Source organism: Thunnus maccoyii, chromosome 20 (assembly GCF_910596095.1).
Source record: "Thunnus maccoyii chromosome 20, fThuMac1.1, whole genome shotgun sequence".
NCBI classification, from domain to species: domain Eukaryota; kingdom Metazoa; phylum Chordata; class Actinopteri; order Scombriformes; family Scombridae; genus Thunnus; species Thunnus maccoyii.
Window position 1 is genome coordinate 25,536,226 of NC_056552.1, and position 17,265 is coordinate 25,553,490.

Here is a 17,265-nt window from a genome sequence, read left to right on the forward strand (position 1 = left end):
AAACAGCCTGACATTTTAAAGAGCAAAAGCAGAGTTACAAGTTGCTGTACGATGCAAAAAATTGAGAGAAAAATAAAATAAAATTTAAAAAAGTTAAAAACAGGAAATATCAATATAAAAACAAAACCATAAAACTACACATAGGGCAGACACGGAAGTCAGATAAAACTAAAACAATAAAAGCAACACAGAGGTCAGTCACACATTACGGGACAGGATGCTTATGAAACAGGTGAGATTGTAACAGCTTCTTAAAACTATCGACAGACTCTGTGTTTTTTTTATAACTAGGGGAAGACGGTTCCAGAGGGTGGGGGCCACAACCCTATAAGCACAGTGACCCTCGGTCTTCAGCCTAGATGTCAGGACAGCCAGGAGGCATCAGTCAGTAGACCTCAGTGATTATTACACTGTTAATGAGGCAACACTTAACAACAACAACAAGGTAAAAAGTGGGTGCACCTCTTTGGAGTAATGTGTGCTCTGCAGCTCTCCAGCAGCAATGACTCTCTCCCACAGTTTAAGGGGGATGGCGGAGACGTGGTGGGAGCAGGTGATTGCTGAGCTGTGGAGGGGAACCAGGTAAGGTGTCTGAATGACCGGCCAGCCCTCCGTCTGCAGGTCGATCACTACCAGCTCCTCCTCTACCAGGACCACCAGCGCACTGGGATCTCCTGTAGGTGGATGGAACAGAGTGAAAACAGTAGTTACATACATATACTGTACATTAGTCTCAACTGTCTACACTTTTCTCTGCAGTGTCTGAGAAAATCTGAGAGAGGAAAATTTCTCTGAGGTTGTAAATATTTCAACTAAATCACACTAAAACAAAGACCCGGTTGAAACAGTTTATCTAAACCACTAATTTGAAAGCAAAACTGAAAGTGAGTACGCCCAAAATGTTTGTTAATACATTTTGCATTGCAAAACTGGTTGCATGGTCCATGTGCATCAAAAGATGACACATGTCTTTACACCCTGCCAGGAAGGCTGTGGGAGTCCACGGTGAGAATGTTCACATGCACTCAAGAAACAGGTTACTGCAGGAAATAACGCAGCGTGTTTACATGCTGGTAATGGGTGCATGCACGTTTAGAGCCAGGGACCGTTAGGTATCATAACGGCACTAGTGTCAAAAGATTTCAAGCCTACTTTTGAGATCTTACTTTGAGGGATGTAAACATTTTCCATTTTAGTATCTCAAACTGTCTTGTTAAATAAAAAAGTGTGTGTCAAAAATGTGTTTTGCTTCTTGTTCTTTCACTGTTTAAGACGTGTACCTAAGAACACGATCCGTGACATCACAGATGGAGCCAATCATGGTCCAGAATACAATTTACACAAGTGTGATGTAGAAACTTGAAGGTCCCAGTGCACAAACACTGAAAACAGACTTTACAGTGAAGCAGGAGACATCCTGTGTTAAGTGATGTCATCCTGCGATCATGGTCATAGACACTAGATTTATCAATGCTGTACTTACAATAAATTAATACTCAAAGCAGTATTTATATTTATCTTCATACGTGTCTGAAGGGGATCTTTAAAGAATATGTTTTTGATACTAAGTGATACAGACGCATGTAAATTCATGTTTATATGCAGCAGGTCAGTGATGAGATTTCCAGAGACCCTGTTACAGTGAGCATCTACATGGAAAAGCAGTCGGGTTTCTCCAGGAGAAATCCTTCCTAGATATACAGAAAACCTGTCTGACGTCTAGCGTGTTTGAAAATGGATTGCTAATGTTTTGGTTAGTGAGTAAATGGTACAAAAATCTGAATTGTGTGAGCGTTGTGTGTGTGTGTGTGTGTGTGCTGAGTGTGAGTGTTTGTGTTGTGTGCATGCTGCCTGCCTGTGTGCTGTTGTCCGTTTCTGATGGCGAAGAAGTCAATAATCCTGGAGGTGAAGTCCAGAGCCACGTGTGTTTTACTGTGGATCACAGTGATGCAGTGTCTGTCACCGTAGCTGGCCCTGGGCATACCACCGCTGAACAGCAGGAACGGAGGCCTACACACACACACACACACACACACACACACACAAGTTCAAGTTCAAGTTCAGTTCAGTTCAGTTTGCCCAGAGATTAATGTGTAACAGGTCATGTAACACATCTGGGTAATAAAGTTAAACATTAGAACGGTTTGATGAAGGAAGACAAGTGAAACAGCTGTGTGTGTGTGTGTGTGTGTGTGTGTGTGTGTGTGTGTGTGTGTGCGTGTGTGCGTGTGTGTAGAACGTACCCTTCTTCTGTAGGTAGCTGAACTATTTTAGAAATGGCCTTGCAGGGGAAATGTCCTGCGAGAAGAAAAGACGAGTCATCATCAGCCTCCAGAAAAACTTTTTTTTTTTTTTTTTTGAAAATGTAGACGGCAAAGAAAAATGTGCAGCGGACAGTTTTTTTTTCCCTCCTCACCGTAAGGAATGTCTGATTTCTCCTCCTCCTCCACGTCCTCTCCGCCCACCATCCATCGACAGTAACTTCCATCACTGTGCGAACTAAGAATGTAGCCTCCGTCCTCTGTCCACCACACACTCTCCAGTTGCTATGGTTGCATTAAAAGTTACATGGAAAATACACAAAGCACATAGCGAGATTAAGCATGCTGCTTCTAACCACAGTCTATACAGGACTGGCTGCTTTTCTATTCAGGTCACAAGTCTTCTGCTGAAAACACTTTAGTCGACCCGTCTTTCATAAGTCACCTGTGTGGCAGGGATGTGCTGGATGGCACACTGGTTCTCTAGATCCCAGATGACCATGAGACCTCGTCCGTAACCAATGACGACCTGGTTTGGGTTGACCGGGTTCTCTTGTAAGGCTTCAACATGTTCTAGATTCCTGCGGCCTATGTAGTCGTCTGGTACGCTGGAGGAGAGGAGAGAGGAAGGATAAACACAGGAAAGAGGAAAGAATGAGTGGAAGAGGGACAATGGAAGGACTGGAGACAGAACATCAATCTCAGTATTGATCTGTAGCAGCTGAGAGGCAGTGTGCACAGAGATGGATTGTATTGTGTGTGTGGGACAGCGGTGTAGTCAGAACAATCAACACGCATTTACGTTGTTTATGGTCCATCCATTTGAAATCCAGCTAACTGCAATGCTGTATTTGCACAGAGAAGATAAACACCAGATGATATGATGCAAATCAAAACCTTCCAAGTATCAATATGAGCTTGTATTGTTTATTCAAGCTCATGCTTGTCTTGTAAGTGAAACAATTTAAAGTCACAGAGACAGCATGTAACTGAACTATTAACTGGCATCTACAGACAGTTTTATCTTGTACAGCAGAGATGTTTAAACAGAATTTCAAGAGATCTCACATTCCAGTCGTTCTCTCACCAGGGTTTAATTAACAACTGGACAAAGCAGGAAACTGTACCAGACCCTCACTGGGCTTTGACATCCAAAACACAAGTTCATCATTGCTAGAAGCCAAGACGTTATTTCAAATGGAGAGAGTGGCTGAGCACGCTGCCTGGACTCTCTGCCAGGTCTTGTAGGGGAAGTTCAACTAAATTAAACTTTGACCCCGAATGTGCTTTTGTGGGTCACTGAACTCCAGGAGTTATGTAGCTCTACTAGGGATGGGTTTCAATAGCCTTTTGTTGAATGTGACTCCAATACTTAATTGGAATCCTTTCAAATCCTTTATTGTGAAACTGGCATCAGGGATCCCAGGTTGTCTGTGTGGCAATGACTCTGTCGTAATTAGATTCATTTCTTTCTAAAGCAGAACAAACACTGAAATGTAAGAGGTGGTTCTATTTATACCTCATCTTATGGGCCTGTCTTGTTGAGGTCAAACTCTAATTTTAATACATTTCATATTTCAGTAACACACATAACATATACAACACACATGATACATGTCAACATGTGTGCCGCTTTGCAGATTAGACTGTGACCAAAAACATCCAGCTCTGTTTCATATGAATATAATCTAGTTTATTGTTGTTCGAATAATATCTAGCACAGAGAGACAGACTGCTGTTATTCTTTACTACTGAGAAAACAAGCATACAGTGACTATAAAAGCTATTAACTTTTATTATTTTACAACTCTGAATCACAACGGATGTAATCAAGCTTTTTGATCACCACTTCAACTCAGTGTTTAATGGAAGCATGTTTGGGAGCAGTTCAGCCCCAGCTCAGTCCAATTTTGAAAAAATAAATGGTTGATAATGTAAAATCAAGACCATAAACGATGTGCAGTGTGTCAGCATGTTGTAGTTGTTCACCTGTTGGCAACTTGATCAAGGCTGATATTTCTTTCCTCCAGCTCTCTGAACCCAGGCACTTCAACTATAAAGACATGGCCTCCTTCTGTCCCCAGCAGCAGCAGGTCTCCTGAGGAATGGGCCAGCACTGCTGTCACTCTGGTCACACTTGGGGGGGCACTGAAGGGGAGAAGAGGAGGGAGATGAGATCACTTAACAGGATGATTGGCGGCTACTGTGACTGTATAAAATACTATTACCATCCACTATACAGAAGTCATAAAAGTTGAGTAAGAGTCCCAAGTCCAAACTGCAGCCCAGAAACCAAAATTGGAACTAGATTTCAGTGGTAGACATGCAGATAAAATTCCGAAGAAGGTTTCTGGGGAAGTTACAGCTGTGAAAAAGCAATCAAGAAAGGGGAAAATCTGTATGTGTGTGTGTCTGAGGGTTTTACCCAGGTGGTCCAGTAAGCATGAAGCGTCCTATCTCCAAAAGTTCAGAAAGTCCCTTGTGGGCTCTCAAAGTCCACATGTGCAGACTGTTGTCATCCAGCAGAGTCACCAGTTCAACCTAAACATGAGCCATTATCAATGAATACATAAATCTGTGAAATGTTAATTCATTCCATACAAATGACGAATGAAAAGAGTAAATGGTGTTGAGTGTGTTGGGCATTGATCCTCTTACTGTACCTGGTGGGGGAGGAAGTGCACCTGTGTGACGGCAGCGTTCTCATCATGTAGACCCATGAACTCCACACCTGGAGCTCCATACCTGACCACTGTTAAGGACAAACTGGTTTCATGATAGACACAGTCCTACTAGACAAGTGATAAAGACACCAGGGGCCTATGAAACAAAGCCTCACAGTGGCAGTCTTAACATTGTTATTGTGACAATGTTAACATGCTGATGCTTAGCAGGTATAATGTTTATCATGTTCATCGTTTTAGTTTAGTGTGTTAACAGCAAGCTTCCAGTAACTGTGCCGGGCTGTGAAACCAATGTCATATAGTGGCCAAACCATTCCAGGTCCGTCACATAATGCACACTGGCCCAAAAAGCATTTGTCTTGCACACAATCATTGGAAAATGTTGGCTGTAAAACGGTGAATACATTTTTCTGAACATCACAACCCTGCGAAATAACTGTTTACTATCAGAATTTGATCCATTTGGTCTGATAACATTTGGAAAGTCTAAAAGAGCCACATGATTAAATTATTTTATCCCTGTTCAAGTAAGCGAAGAGTCAACTGGAAGTTAGCCAGGTCGGCCAGTGAAAGTTCCTACTGAGCACGCTCTACGGGCCCAACAATCAGGAAGCATGAGTGACATACAGGTATTTTCTTTACAGCAGGAAGCCGATGTTTTGGCTTCATGCGCCACTGAGAAACTTTCATGGGAATGAACGGGGCGCCGTCATTGATTCCGGTATCCAGTTCTTCATATGATTAGCATGCTAACATTTGCTAATCAGCGCTAAACACAAACTACAGCTGAGGCTGATGGGAGTGTCATTGTTTTTGTAAGGTATTTGGTCACAAACAAAGTATATGACAAATTAACATTTTGAGTTGTGTAGTTACATTTGTTACCATGGTGATCCACGCTAGATAGGAGCCAAGCTTCATGAAACTGGACATCCTGAATAAATCTGAGGATAGCTGGGTCACTCACTGAGCTGTGATACAGGAGGGAGTCTTCATGTCTACGTGAGGAACTGAGTTTCATCTCTGCTAAAGTGTCACTGAATAAATCAGTGAGCTCAGGCTGCTGCTGTGTATGTGACCCTGACCTCACTGTGGACAAACAATGTCCCCATGAGGATTGATTAAAGCCTGACATTACAAATGATTTGTGCGCTACATAAAAAGAACAGAAGCTGCTCTGTTGTTTGACTTCGCCTGAAGCGTCCTGTGCTTGGACTAATAATATTCATTCACAGATTTTCCTTTATCTGTGCCCTCTCACTGTTTTATCTAGGAACAATCTGCTGCATTGTATGAATGGATTATCCTAATGAGAGAAGGTACCGCGGTTATCAAAACCAGTGTGTGTGTGTCTCTGTGTCAATGGGGAGAGTGTACCGACTGGCTCTGCCGCACTGTCAATGAGCAGGATTGTGTGCGACGCTATGGCGACACAGACAAGACTCCGCTGTCTGAGAATGGCAGCCGGTGTTGAGCAACAGCGTGGGAAAAAATGAAATACCTGAACCAGGTGCCCATGTGAACCGCAGACGACGACTTAGCAGCGTCATAGTCATTCATTAGCGCTGCCTTCCTCAAGTTCAAACATGACGCTCGGATTCCTCTTGTAAAAACTATTTAAAGCCGACACAGCACACACGCACACACACACACGCATGCACAGTAAAAGATACAGTTTGATGGCACCGGAGCGGGTGCCGATGGCCAGAAGCTGCAGAGAGGGGCTGTAGCCCAGAGCGCTGGGCTGGTGGGGGAATCCATGCTCCACTGTCTGAGGAGGAAAGAGTGGACAGAGAGGAGGGGGGGGGGGGGGTGAGACTGAGCTGTGACAGCAGAGACAATGACAGGATAGGACAGAGACGAGAGACTGGACCAAAACAGGCTGCAGATAACAGCAGGTGGACGAGAAGAAGAAGGATGACATACAAATATGAACCCTGTTGTCTCCCGACCCATCTCTGTAACTGCTGACTCACTGTCAGCATTTATCAGGTCTGAGTGAAACGTGAAGTACTGTTGAGAATAATCACACTTCATTCAGAATAAAAACAGCTCATTTCATTCTATTTGAAAGGGCTGGATGATGGTTGCAACTAACACTAAATGAAAGTGCTTCGGTACACATGTTCAGTCTCCGGGTCTAATGTGGAAATCTCTGTGTAAGCACAAAGACAGAAAAAAAAAATGCATAGTCACTCTTGGAGTCAGCTTTATAAAAGCTGTGTGTGTGTGAAAGAAATATTCACTGTTACAGTGGGTGCATGTGCACGAGCCTCATTTCCTGATACGCCCTTGTTCAACTGTCTGCTCCACCAGTTTTCAGACCTGTCACTCATTGTGTTTACATGCACTTAAAGGGAGCAATTTCACCGAATGTTGCATCGCCGACGCCCTCCAACAAGAGGAGGAGCGGTGCACCCAGCTATGACTATTAATAGCATCAGAATTATCATTAATTCATCACACGTACCTATAAATCACCAACAGTGGTGACACTGAAGTCGGTAATCATTTATTTTTAGTAGTGGTATCAAAACAGAGTGTACTCAGTGCTTCACAGTAATGGACTAAATACAAAACATGTAATCAGCATTAAGTTTATACATGCACCATTGGTTGACAAGTTAGAGATCACTGTATAGACTGCAGCAATTTAATATCCAATCAGCTGGTTAACAACCTAAACAAATAAGATTTCATGATTCTTCCTTCTTCATGTCACTCTCGTCTTATCATAAAACCCTCAGCTTGCTCTAGAAAACTGTGTTTCCCTCCACACGTCATTATTTATACATGTGGCCCTGGATTTCAGTAGTGTGTGTGTGTTAGTCAACAGTACCACTGTGTTTCTGCAGTAAATCCAAGGAGCTCCATCTTTGTCAAGTTTGCTCATAGTAGAGTGCTGAATTTGGTTTTTCACATGTCAGAACTTCTCTTTTTGACTATGAAACATGTAAACAGGATATATGAAATGCTCATTTTAATAACTTCTTCTGTAGATACAGTGTATTACTTGTTGAAGATGAGTGCACTTTGATGGTTCATTAATAATGAGAGGAACAGATTGTGCCTTTGAGGGGAGTCTCATATGATTCTCCTTCTTTAACTCATATTTTTGCCTCTGTTTTTTTTTTTTTCCTGTCAGCTGTTGAAAGCTGAGCCGAGCCGGTGTGTTTAGTCTCGCTCACCTTGTTGAACTGGAAGAGTTCCTGTTTAAGTCGATCTCTGTGGGACTCCTGGCCATGTCGCCTGAACCTCTTCATCCTGTCTCAGCACCAGTGTGGAGCCTGCAGGCCCACTGACGCACGCTGCATGGGGGGAAAGACAGAGAGAGAGAGAGAGACACAGGAAGATTAAGAAACATATGGGGAGGGGTTAAAACACAAACTCTCCAGTTCATCCTTTTGTCTTATTCTTTCGTGGTAAGAACCAACTGCTGTCATGTATTTGCACTTTCCAAGTGTTTCTTTCCTTTGAGATGTTTGCAAGATGGTTGTTTGTGAGTTCAAATGCTTTTTCAAAAAACTGTCTTTCTTTGACTCACACACAAAGTCACTGATTGGCTATTTGCATCCTAGTTGAATCTAAGGATGAGAATATCTTTTTTTTTTTTAAGTGCAAAAGAGAGAAAACAGATGAGCAAGAAAACAAAACAACACAAACTGAAACTTATTTAGTCTTTATTTTATTGGGGTTACTTGCTTAATTAAAATAGCAGATTAAAGTGCTATACTCATGTAGCAGCACACACATACTGGTAACAGACAGTGCTGAAATGTCACTGACTAAATAAGACGGCACTAAAACATCTGAGAAGTAATGTGTGGAAGTATTTTGAATTCTACAACATAGATGACTAAATGATGGATGAAGCTCAGCTTGTTTACTGACTTTGTAAAATGCAGCTGATTTAAAAAGCAGCAGTGTGTGTAGGATTTAGTGACATCTAAAGGAGAGGTTGCACGTTGCAACCAACTGAATACCCCTCACCCTCACCTTCTAAGAGTGTAGGAGAAACTACGGTGGCTGCAAAAACATGAGCCAGTGTTTGGTTTGTCCATTCTGGGCTACTGTAGAAACATGGCGGTGCAACATGGCAGCCTCAGTGAAAGAGGACCTGCTCTCTATGTAGATATAAAAGACTCATTCTAAGGTAATGAAAATGCAATGATTCTTATTTTTAGGTGATTATACACTAATTAAAACATACTTATGAATATTATATTCCATTCCTGCCAAGTCTGCTCCACTAGATGACACTAAACCCTACACACTGCACCTTTAAACCTCTTCCAGACATGCACCTTTTTATGTTAAAGTTATGGACCTGTAACATTTCTTTATCAGTTCCTGCACATAATAATCATTGTATTTGAATGTATTTAAATTGGATGCATTCATGTAAATGTCAAGTCTTAAACACAAAGTTAAATACACAGAGATTAAATGTAACTGAATGACCTCTTATGTAAAAAGAAAAATCATAAAATAAAGCATGAAAAACATTAAGACAAAAATATCAAGATGATGAGATACTTTGCATGTTTAATCAGTCTTTTTCTCAAGCAATGCAAAATAATTAAATTAAGAAAATATCATCAGATCATCACCTTCTTCCTATATTTTACGTTTTTCATTCATGCCAACTACACAGATAAAAAATGCTATCAGCATATGAGCAATGTGGAATCAATCCTGGAGTTTTTGACCTCCAGTAGTGTTATGGAGCAATGCTTTTTATATGTGACTCACTGAATATAAACAGAAAATTCCACAGGGAACTTTTAACATCTTGTCTGTCTATAATTGGACATCCTCCCACATTTAAAACAAGATCTGATGAGAAAATTCAGTCAGAGAAAGAGAGACGTGTGTCTCTCATGCTTACGATGGTAGTTAATCAGCTAAAGCCTTAAAAGACTAAATAAGTTCTAAAATTCACGACTGAAGCGGCCTGTGAGGGAACAGAGAACACTCCTCTTCCTTCCAATCATTACTTTTTAATTCAACAGTGCTCTCAGCAGTGCCACCGCACCCTCTCATGCAGCAAGGGGCAAATACTGCGCAAGTCTTTCCAGAACGGTCCTGTCCTGTCTGAATAAATCCTCATCTAACAACCGACTAGCAGTCTTATAAATTCCACATCTGAAAAGGAGCTTTTCAGGGACGTTAACAATCTGAGGAGTCACCTGGTAAACTGATACGTGAGACGGTAGAGGCACCGCCGATGAACACACGCTGCCTTCGAATAATTCAAATGTGCGTTAGTTGTCATTCATTTGAATTTTTAGGAAAATGTTACAGCTTTACAAACGTGTGTTCTATCTGACTGGAGCCTGTCTCCACACTGACAGTCCTGTCTGTACACATGTGCCCAACACTAACACCCAGACTCAGTGGAAAAGTGGGACCACAGTGTGGAAGGTATGGAAGCTGACTGTGTGTTTTCTCCCACTAGACTGATGATGAGAGAGAGAGAGAGAGGAAAACAGGCAGAGCTTTGCACTTCATCCTTTGTCATCTGTGAACACACACACACACACAAACTAGTGGGTGTGGTAATGCTGCCCCATCAGACAAGGGTCAGAGGTCAGTCAGGGCACAACCAAGGAACCATTGTTTGGCTACCACACACACACACACACACACACACACACACACACACGGTCAAACCCTCCTTGGCAGCACACGCCAGCTGATGAAAACACCTGTCACACATAAAGGCAGTTTCCATAGAGGCCACTTCAGAGAAAAAAGGAAAGGAAAGGAAGAGGGGGAAGGACGGAGACAATGAAAGGAAAAAATATCATCCTTGCATTCTTTCTTGCAGTTCCAAAAAGAAAGACGGCACTGTGACAACAACTGAAGGGGCATTGTGAGACGACATTAATCAGTGGTAAACCGGCGGGTAAAAGGTTCTACAATGCGCATAGAAAGCGACTGGCTAAGCTTCGTCACGTGAAGGGAAAAGGTTCAACCACAGAGCAGCGTGAAAGCCTGTAAGCCTCATTGTCTGTGTGCTCTGTGTGTGTGTGTGTGTGTGCTCTCTCTGTGAGCCCGGGCCCTCAGCTCGCTGGCTCTTTCACTCACTGACACTCAGCTATGTAGAAGAAAGCGAGCTCGCAGGGGAAACTCAGAACTACAGTCAGACATATGATCCTCACTGTCACAAGTCCGTGACAAAAGGCCCGCGCCATGAGTCACAGTTTTCCATCTATACCAGCTCATTTGCCTCGGTCCAAATCCAGACATATTTCTGTTATTACCCTCATATCAGCCAGTGCTGCCTTGACTCACTGCTGGGCTGTGTCACACGTTTCCAACTCCAGCTTCCTCAAAGAAAAAGTCAACACTATTCTGGTACGCAGAGCTGCTGCAGTAGGATGACTGAGTGTAGACGTTTACTTGTCTCTATGTGAAGGTTTAAATTAGGCTGGGAAATAACACAATATACACTGTATTAGTTAAAAAGTGTTTCCTTAACCTTTACAACAAGGACACTGTCTTTAGTATTGTTGTACTGTAATTCCTTATTGGCCAACATATATGCAGATACTGATACATCTGTGATAGGCCAATTTATTGATCAGGGTCTAGTTGTTTATGTGTTTAAAGCACATTCAAATTATATTATCAAAAAAGAAGTTTTTTAAATTATCAGCACACATTTTAAAACACATTTTAGATTCTTAACTTGTGTTTTTATGTTTGCAGTAACAGTAAATAAAGAATAAAATCATTGTATTATTGTAGTAGTATTGTGGACTAATGATAGATGATGTATCCATCATTAGAAACAAATTACACTTTGTTGTCAATCTGACAACTTTATTCTCAGTTCTTTGGAGATTCCAAAGTGTCCACAGATTACAGCTGCAACTAACACTGACTTTCATTCATCATGATTAATGCAGTAATATTTTATTCTATTAAATGCTGTGACAGTTTCCCAAAACCTCAATCTTCAAAAGATTTTTATTTGACCAGAAGCATCCTATTTTAAAGCATCAAAAAGTCACATTTGACAATGAACTGTTGGCACTTTTGTGGGAAAAATGACTAAAACATTTATCTGATTATCAAAATAGTTGCTGATTAATTTTCTGACAAACTAATTGATTAATTGTTTCAGCTCTACCAGATACCAAATATGTCATATTGAATTTAAGCAACATTTAAGTTTCAACTGATATAATGTGTAACCAGAGCTACATTTGGTCATTTGAATATCTTCAGTAACTCTATAACTATATACAGTATGTAAGACACAGCTACTACTTTACAAAGTGGAATGATCTTCTATAGTTGTCTCTGTGTGACTCATGTGTTCACTGCATCTTTAAACAGTTTTTATCAAGATTAACTTTATGATTATCTACATATACATGATAGTGGATATTGTTGCTGTATTACTACACTAATGTTTTGCTGTCTCCTGTTGCTCTGCATGTCTTGTGAATGCTTATTTTATTGCTATTTCACTTTATGGCATCTTGTTGGCTTCTGTCTGTTTACCATCAGAACATCTCATCAGAGGACTGCAGCTGACAATGAGCCAGCTGGCTAACACTGGTACATTCATAGAAACGTTGATTAAAGTGCGTTATAAATAAATGAAATGAAATGAAACTATGATATAGCTTCAATTAAGTGTTGGATCGAATCCTTTTTAACCAATTAACAGGTCTGTTTAAGAGGAATATCTGGGTTGAAGAGGTTATCTTACACTAATACTGCTATCAGTGTCAGAATTCTAGTAGTCAACATTGACAGCAACAGTTGGAGCTTTGACACATTCAGCTATACTTTAGACAACTGAGAATGCAAATGCTGCAACTGCAGGTTGATCAGCCAATAAGATGCTTGTTGTTGCGGCAGGTTACGAGCTTGTAGTCCTTGTAGACACCCTGCCAGTGTGAGAGTGTCCCAGGAGAAGCAGTGGAGCAGAAAGAGAGCTCAAAGCTGTAAGCTCTGTTAACAAAGGCAGGGTGGGAGGTCTGCTTCACAAAACACACGACGCCTTCTACCAGCTACCGGAGAAATCCGCTGATGGAAACTGGAACAGTAGAGTACAACCCTCACGTACGCGTGCACACGTGTAAACAGTGAAGTCATCAACCGGTATGGGAAGCTTAGCTTTATCCATTAAAAACAAGCGCTGACACCATGCGACATGTCAGGTGCGAGTTCAGACATCCTAATCCTACAGTTATTTCTCTCCCACTGATTAATTGTGGCCTTTCAAGTAACCTGACAGACATTAGAGCACAAATTACCCCTTCATTAAAAAACGCACTCCAGTGTTATTTCTAGACCAGCTACTTATCAAGAGCCGAGGCCGGGGACGAACATCGCAATTACGTGAGCTGCAGTGATGTTTAACACTGTCAGGTCAGACAGTTAGATTAAACCTCCTCCTCCTCTGCTCCTTCTCGTGCTGCGCTGGGAGGCTAAACTTGAAGCCAAGAGGAACAAACAGTGGAATATTCAACAAACTGAGCGAAGCAGGAAACTATTGACCTTTTTAAATCATTTAGACTGGAGCACTCCATCATAGCACAGCACTCTGCATGAATATGTGTTTTTACAGACGCATGTATGCCTTTCATCAAAGAGCAGGTCATGAAGCATTAGTAGCCAGGAGTGGTGCCTCTATAGTTAGAGGTATGTCTGTGTTTTGCTGAAGGACACGGACAGGAATGAACAGGGATGAACAATCGTGTGACCTTGCCTTAAGGAACAGTCTCCTAAACACCTGACCAGGCTTGCGTATCCCTCTCAACACTTTTTTCCACAGCCAGGTCAGATTTGTAGTCTTGTTCACAGATTCTTTGAGCAGATATTTACTGATTTAAACTGAGCAAACTCCATCCACTGATGAAGACTCTGGGGTGTGGCTGAAATAATAGACTTTCACATTATGTTAAGAGTAAAGTCTGATCAATAAACAGTCCAGGCTGAATATACGGACAAAGATCACTGATATGCCCGTCTCAACATGTACATTATATAAGTATCAGCTGTGGTAGAGAAGTGGCAGAGATGTGTCAGTCATGTAGAAACAATGTGAAAATGTTTCACTCACTTCATATATTTGTCACAAGTATTAATTGTCTCAAATATTGATATTAAGCCTTAAAAAAAATCCAGCAACAGTTAAACACAAATCTAAACTATGACTTTCATTCTGGTGCTCAGTGTTTTTAAATGGATCCATCTAAGCTTAAAAAGTAAGAATCATTCATGTGATTTATTACTGTGTGGAATTTTTTGAAGTTTGCCACATTGCAGGGAAAGAACTGACATCTTCACAGATGTGTTTGTTGAGCAATGCGAACACAGAGGTTCATTTTACATCACCATGTCTGTGGACAAGTTTGTTATTATCAGAGGGAAGTACCTGTTAGTTTCAGGTTAATCAGAAGAACAATGGCCGGTTAGTGAGTGACAGAGAAACACAGCAGATCAGGCCAGTTCCAGCTCAGCTCTGCACTGTGACGTGGTATAGATTTTTTTTCAGGAATTTCACTTGGCAGGAGAGAAGCAATGAACTTGTAAATGACAGCAAACACTTTGTGTGTTTTTTCGTCACACTGGTGATATTGTTTGTTCTATGGTGAGCTCATCTCTCAGCGTGATAAGGTTCCATACACTATTTACATTTGATAGCAACTTTGACTGGCGTATTGACTATTCTCACACAGCCGCATGCAAAAAAACACCGGAGCGTGTCGTCACCGCTGTCCCCGGACAGTGACGACACCGTTGTCATCGCCGCTTTGAGTTTGTTCACTCGGTTAGCAAGATGCTATTTGTTGTTTTTCAACCCACATTTCAGTGATGTCATCAAATTCCCTGCATATCAACCGAACCATCTAGGTTGAGAAGGGAGTCAATGGAAGGGAAAAAAAAAAAAAAAAAAGTGCATAAACATGCCTGGACACGACGACAACCTCAAGAGAAGGCTGCTCGACCAGCAGAGCTGCTACGTGGGCTGCGTCTCTCAACGACATAGCTAGCATAGTGCTTCAGAGGAAGAATGAGTGGCCAGGAAATGCCTGGCATCCAAAACATTCTACTTATGGACTTATGCAATCAACAGCTATGCCAGCACTTGCTGCGAGACGGGGAGAGAGGTGCAAAGATAAGCAGCCCCTCCCGGAGTGACATCTGATCGAGTCACTGACTCAATACTATGTGCAAAACACTTATATTGATGGTGTCAGAATATGAAAATATGATATAAACCACATTGACACAGGTGGAGAAGAACCTGTTTGACAGCTGCTGTTAAGACTGTGTAGCCTGAGAGAACTAGCTTGCACACATGGTCTGATCACAAACACCACTTGTAACTGCACATCTGACACACACACACACACGACACACACACACACATGAAACTGAATGGGCGGGGTCTGACACCTTTCTGAGATCTTGAGCTGGACAACATTGAGCTATTCTTGGTTGTGGTGATGGAAGCGTGTCCTCTCAAGTCAGCACATATTGATGCATTGTGGGTTGGGGAGGGATTGGTACATCGGCAGTATGAAACACAAACCGTCAGGTGTGTTACTGGTGTATAAAGGTGAAATAGAAACAGCTTTCCTGTGTTTTTAAAAGATACAAGAATGCATCTAATAAGACAGAGCAGTAGGAGACTGTCACGCTCAACTCCAGCAAACATTACAGAGATGCTTCCTTCCACTGTCCCCTAACAAAAACAGAAATGGGATCTTGTCAGTTTTGGGTGTGGCTGGCAGGATATCATATCTCCCACCAACTCACTCCCTCTTTCCTGTAATCAGAACCAGGGAGAGACAGAAGAGGACGAAGGGGAGGGGGTGATCGGGAGCACACACACACACACACACTTCACACTAGCTCAGCTCAGATCCTCACTGACAGGATGAAACTAGGCAGCGGTTTAGACCTGCGAGTCATTAACACAATCCTTGTGATCACTGAATACAGTGACTTCTTGTGTAGATCATTTAAAAAGGTGAGCGGCTCTCTCGGTTTCATCACAATGGGGATGTCACGGTAGCTCATTAGAGCATATTAAAAAGCATAACTCACAACCAACTTGTGGTACATTTGTCAGGTCTGACAGATATAATACTGCTGCAGGAGGAAGGGACCAATGAGCACTGATGTTACAGGTCAATTACTTTCTCTGTCAACTAGAGGCATTTTGACGGTAACGCGTGGCCGTTCCTGTGAATATTGTTCTTTTCTATCAAATTGTCTCACTAAAAATTGAGGAACAATTCGTTAAAACCAGGTCACATGACTTAAAACCACATATTGTACCAAAGCGCTAATTATATTGCCACCAAACCACTTCTCCCTTCAGGCTCTGCTTTCCCAGCTCCTGTGGTCACCTTTCTTATATAAATAATACAGCCAGATCACTTTGTTGCCATCTATTCCTGCACTTGCAACTGATCATTCTCAGCTTCTTAACACCATCTTACTGGTTTTTCCCAAATATGTTACCCAAAATTAACAAAAAAAAACTAGCTACACCTCACAGATTAATGTCATTCAATGCAACAATACAAAGTCTCCAAAATGACCACAGAGTTGAATTAACAACCTTTCTTATTTGCAGGGCTGATATGTGTAAAACTAAAACTTCAATGACTGTGATTTTTTTTTTTTTTTTAAATTAGAGCTTGTTTGGAATCAATGAATCTGCCATTTTTTTTGCCATCAATTCATTGATTATTTATCTGGGCTATTAAATATCAGAAAAATAATGCTCATCACAACTTCCTAGAGAAAAAGATGATATTTTCAAAATCGCTTGTTTTGTCCAATCTGCAGTTTAAATCCCAAATATCATAGAAAAATTCACATGTATTCAAATTTGGGAACCAGTAGATTTGTCATTTTTGCTTGAAAAAGGTTTAACTATTGCTTGATTATCTAAATTTCTCTTGATCAGCTGATCTACTAACCGTTACAGCTCTAACACTATGATTACGGTGACGTTCGACAAATCCAGAAATATGTTCCATCCCTACTGCCTACTCTGCCTCATTTAGAGCCTGGATAAACGCTGGAACAAGATGCAATACTGGCAGCACACATGTTGACTTTATCACAGCTAACTTTATCATCCTCTTCAACAAGACATCATGGCATGTTTTCTGTCTGACCTTTTCAAAAAAACAGCTCATCCGTTAGCTGTCCTTGTAATGTCCTGACGTATCTGCTGGAAAGCCCGGGCAGGAGACTTCCTAAGCTGTCTCATTATTAAAAACCACAGAAAAAAAAAAAAGCTTCTTTTCCTGCTTTGGTAATGTGTTGCACAC

At 41.5% G+C, this 17,265-nt stretch overlaps 1 protein-coding gene across 3 annotated transcripts in view; it reads right to left on the reverse strand.

The window, feature by feature from the left end:
• The window catches only part of llgl2 (LLGL scribble cell polarity complex component 2), a 30,398-nt gene that overhangs the window by 11,039 nt on the left and 2,094 nt on the right, over nucleotides 1–17,265 (reverse strand). For all 3 annotated transcript variants that reach the window (XM_042397529.1, XM_042397527.1, XM_042397528.1), the window contains exons 2-11: nucleotides 8,134–8,253; nucleotides 6,619–6,716; nucleotides 4,925–5,006; nucleotides 4,687–4,802; nucleotides 4,251–4,409; nucleotides 2,707–2,869; nucleotides 2,417–2,546; nucleotides 2,244–2,298; nucleotides 1,856–2,010; nucleotides 463–674 (exon numbers count right to left, since the gene is read on the reverse strand). In XM_042397529.1, the coding sequence (XP_042253463.1) occupies nucleotides 463–674; nucleotides 1,856–2,010; nucleotides 2,244–2,298; nucleotides 2,417–2,546; nucleotides 2,707–2,869; nucleotides 4,251–4,409; nucleotides 4,687–4,802; nucleotides 4,925–5,006; nucleotides 6,619–6,716; nucleotides 8,134–8,208 (1,245 nt within the window). In that variant the 5' untranslated portion in view covers nucleotides 8,209–8,253. The remainder of the gene's footprint in view (nucleotides 1–462; nucleotides 675–1,855; nucleotides 2,011–2,243; nucleotides 2,299–2,416; nucleotides 2,547–2,706; nucleotides 2,870–4,250; nucleotides 4,410–4,686; nucleotides 4,803–4,924; nucleotides 5,007–6,618; nucleotides 6,717–8,133; nucleotides 8,254–17,265) is intronic.